The sequence below is a fragment of the Epinephelus moara genome, chromosome 4 (assembly GCF_006386435.1).
Source record: "Epinephelus moara isolate mb chromosome 4, YSFRI_EMoa_1.0, whole genome shotgun sequence".
NCBI lineage: Eukaryota > Metazoa > Chordata > Actinopteri > Perciformes > Serranidae > Epinephelus > Epinephelus moara.
This window is the reverse complement of record NC_065509.1, coordinates 37637352-37640928: the sequence shown is the minus strand read 5'-3', so window position 1 is coordinate 37640928 and position 3577 is coordinate 37637352. Positions and strand designations below refer to the sequence as shown.

At 44.6% G+C, this 3577-nt stretch overlaps 1 protein-coding gene across 1 annotated transcript; it reads right to left on the bottom strand.

Moving 5' to 3' along the window:
• Positions 1-281: 281 nt before the first annotated feature.
• On the bottom strand, positions 282-2783 carry lbx2 (ladybird homeobox 2). Its single transcript, XM_050042173.1, has 2 exons — positions 1950-2783; positions 282-1166 (listed from the first exon to the last, which is right to left on the bottom strand). The coding sequence occupies exons 1-2, from the start codon at positions 2272-2274 to the stop codon at positions 703-705; spliced, it is 789 nt and encodes a 262-aa protein (XP_049898130.1). The 5' UTR covers positions 2275-2783; the 3' UTR covers positions 282-702.
• Positions 2784-3577: the final 794 nt, after the last annotated feature.

Here is a 3577-nt window from a genome sequence, read left to right as displayed (position 1 = left end):
TTTACATAGATGCTGATTAAATAGAATGTTACAATAAAATTATCGCATAGGATGTTTGATCTATATACAGAACTCAGAGCGTGTAAAAGTTTGCAGTCGATACTAAATAGTGATGCGTCCTTTGCGCTGCGAACAGGCCTGCATGCTTTGCAGAAACACTTTTCGCTCAGAAGAAAGAAATAATAATTTTACACTTGAATGATGAGCTGACAGACTGACAGACCAAAGACCCCGGGCTGCAATGTGCATGTAAAAAAACAAAAACAAAGGGGGGATTTAAATATTTGGCAGATCCGATTCCTTTAACAGAAAAAAATGCGAATACATGACGCACAAAAAATAATTGCACAACATTCCATCCCCCCTTAAAAACGACCGTGAAAAATTCAAATGTTTACACAATTTTCAGTCTCACTGTACCATTACAGTTGGGGGTCTGACAGGAAACAAGATATTCCTCAAATATTGTGGTGAAACTTAAACGACAGACTTGGAAGGCTTTACAAGTCCGATTAATAAATTAAAATGGAGGAAAAAAAGAGGAGGAGGAGGAGGAGAGAAAAAAAAACTTTCCTGAAATGTTTTTATGTATATATTCTCCTTTTTTTGTTAATATCCGTGCAAAAGTTTGGGAAGAAAAATGCCCCCTTTTTGATATTCTTTTTTGTTGCTGCTTATGAAAATCACAGGCCCATCTGACTGTCAATCGTCCACCTCGATTTCCTCGTCGTCCTCCGAGAATTCATCCGTGGTTTGGTCTCTGGATGAGGAGGGGGACTGTGGGAAGGCGCGGTGTCCTTGGGAGGTCGGCGAGATACTGGGCGATCTGGCCTCGGGGCCCCCACCATGGGGCTCCTCAATGCTGTCCATGCTGACGAGCTTCTGCAGGGTCTGCGGGTTGATTTTCTTTAGCGACTCCACGTCCGCTTTCATCTCCTCCAGGTCCCGCTTGAGTTTGGCCCTGCGGTTCTGGAACCAGGTGATGACCTGCGCGTTGGAGAGCCCCAGCTGCTGCGCGATCTGATCGCGGTCGGCCGGAGAAAGGTACTTCTGGTACAAAAACCTCTTCTCCAGTTCGTAAATCTGGTGGTTCGTGAAGGCCGTCCGCGACTTTCTCCTCTTTTTCGACGTCTGCCTCTGTCCGAAAGCGTTGACATGCTCACGACCTTGGAGGGGTGGAAGAAGAAAACATACAGGAGGATTAAAACAACCGCAGGGGTCAGTTTCCCCAAAATTACAGCGGCAACAGAGGGCACTGCGCAACAGGCCCGTGTTCAGTGTGCACGCTGGGTTTTGTCCTTTTCCTCAAAGCAAAGCATTATTTTTATTTGTACTTGCTTTCAATAGCGACGACACAAAACTCTGCTGAATCATGGTCCCTTTCTGATAAACACCGAGCTGATTGTTTTATAGTGCTGTCAACATCGACACAGAAAAGAAAATAACTTGAAATATTGATCCAAAAGTCACAATTTTCTCCACATATTTTGAACCAATAAAAATGTAACCAAATATCAGAATTGTTAGATTATGTTCTGCAGTGTAACATATATTTAAATATCGGCGTGCCACTGACGTTTATCTGTCAGTCTGTCCATTTTCATCCAACACATCACTGCATGAAGGGGGCCATAATGGCTGATTGACTTTTTGACAGCACGCAGAATATATTAGCCAGAATATAAGACAGTTTAAACATTTAAACAGCTCCCATGCGTGCATATTTTAATGCGTAAATGTGCCATATTCCTTCTCTTATAGCTTGTGTTGTTCCGCATTGCTTTGCAGCTGTCATTTCCACATTTAAATTCAAAACAAACCCAGCTAGCACTGTCAGCTGTGAGTCAGCTGTGATCACGGCGCTTGCTTTCCTTCAGAAACAGTTTTAAAGTTGATCAATCTGTCAGGAAATATATATTTTACATTAAAAAATACAGATATGTCTTTACCTTCCGCTGCCTGGATAACGCTGACTTCAAGACCCTTAAACGTTTTGCTGGCGAGCTCCTCCAGCGCGCACAGCGGCGAGGAGGGAGTGGTGATCCCGTTCCTCGCCGAGTTGGAGCCCGTCACTTTCTCCAGCACTCTCGGCGGACAGATACTGGCGACCGACTTCTTTACCGAGGGTTTGTTGAGGATATCCTCGATGCTGAACGGCGTTAAAGGCTTGTTGGAGTTGGCCGGTGGCGGCAGCTGGTCCAAGGGAGCCCGTCTCCTCTCCTCGCCGCTGGACTGCAACACAGAACCTGCCTTCATGTCTTTACTGGAGGTCATCGCAGTCCCGAAGAATCGCTGCTTCCAGAAAAGTTGGTTATTTCATTCAAATGGCGGTTTTTAAGCGTCCACAAGTGTTTCCTCTGGCGCGCGGCGTTCTCCCTCTATATTTTGACACTCACAGCCGAATGCTGCAACTTAGCTCGCCTGAGAGCTTTCCTCCAAAATAACCATGCTTCGGGCGTAGTTGTGAAGGCAGCCGGACCGTATTCCCCTCAGAGAGTCGCAGTTCCTCTGCCAAGCTCCATGTAGATCTTTAGGAAGTAACAGACTGGAGGGGGTGAATCCCTGCAAGGGGGAAAAAGCTGTCTCAAGCACCAAGAAAAAGAAAGCGACTGCTAACGAGTTATTGTTGATTGGGCGAAGTTCAATTAGAGAAACACTACACTACTTGCTGACCCGCTGCTGCGTCTTAAAGGGCCGGACCATAATAACTAATTGGACGTGGGGGAGAGGAGGAGTCTGTTGCTGCCGAGGAGAAAGATGCCCTGAATGTTTATGCATCTGTTTCCCTCTGCTGGTGTGCTCTGCTAGAAAGGGAGAGTTGATGGCCATTAAAATACTGCCAACAGCATCTTTGCATTATGGAAAAGTTTGGAGGAACACCGAGCCAACAATGGTCTCCAGCCGTGATATTCATTTAGTCATTTTCGTGCGTAATTACGCACAGAGCGTTATGCGTAATGTGCGAATTAGGCACTGTGCTGCACGGGAATTTGGCTTAAAATAGCCACGATGAGCACATCTACGGAGCTGATTGTGATGTCTATTAAAATGATTTGCCTACAAGTAAACAGAAGCTGCTCAGGTTAACCCATTGTTCAACATGACAGGTGATGGACTTTATTTTTCTTTATGCAGCCTGCTTCTAATCTGAAACTAAACATATATATTTTTTAAAAATGATGGCATCAAGGTGCATATATTTTCTATATTACCTTAAAACCTGGAGATATTTAAAAGGTTTCATCTGAGACTGAAGATACACATTATGAAGATTAAAAAACGCAAAGAAAAACAGAGAAAAGACAGAAAATCAAAGTGTCATTGTTGAGTTTCTTCATCCATTTTTGTTTCTGCTGTTTATCTATGATCTTATATTTTTTTCCTTGCTATATCACCCGCGTGTCAATGTGACCCCGCGGATAAAATCCAGAGTAGCGTGAAACAAGCGGATAATAAAGGTGACGCCGTGCTGTTGCTCAGAGTCTGAGGACGGAGAAATGTGATTTTTACTGATGGGGGTTTAAGGTGTAAAGAGAGAGAAAACGGGGACGAGCTGGACGCCGAGGAGAGCAGCAGG

Excerpts from the sequence above, each read along its gene's own strand:
- lbx2 (XM_050042173.1), bottom strand. The coding sequence starts at position 2,274 with ATGACCTCCAGTAAAGACATGAAGGCAGGTTCTGTGTTGCAGTCCAGC. Across the intron at positions 1,167-1,949 it reads CGTTATCCAGGCAGCGGAAG|GTCGTGAGCATGTCAACGCT; the intron begins GTAAAGACATAT and ends CACCCCTCCAAG.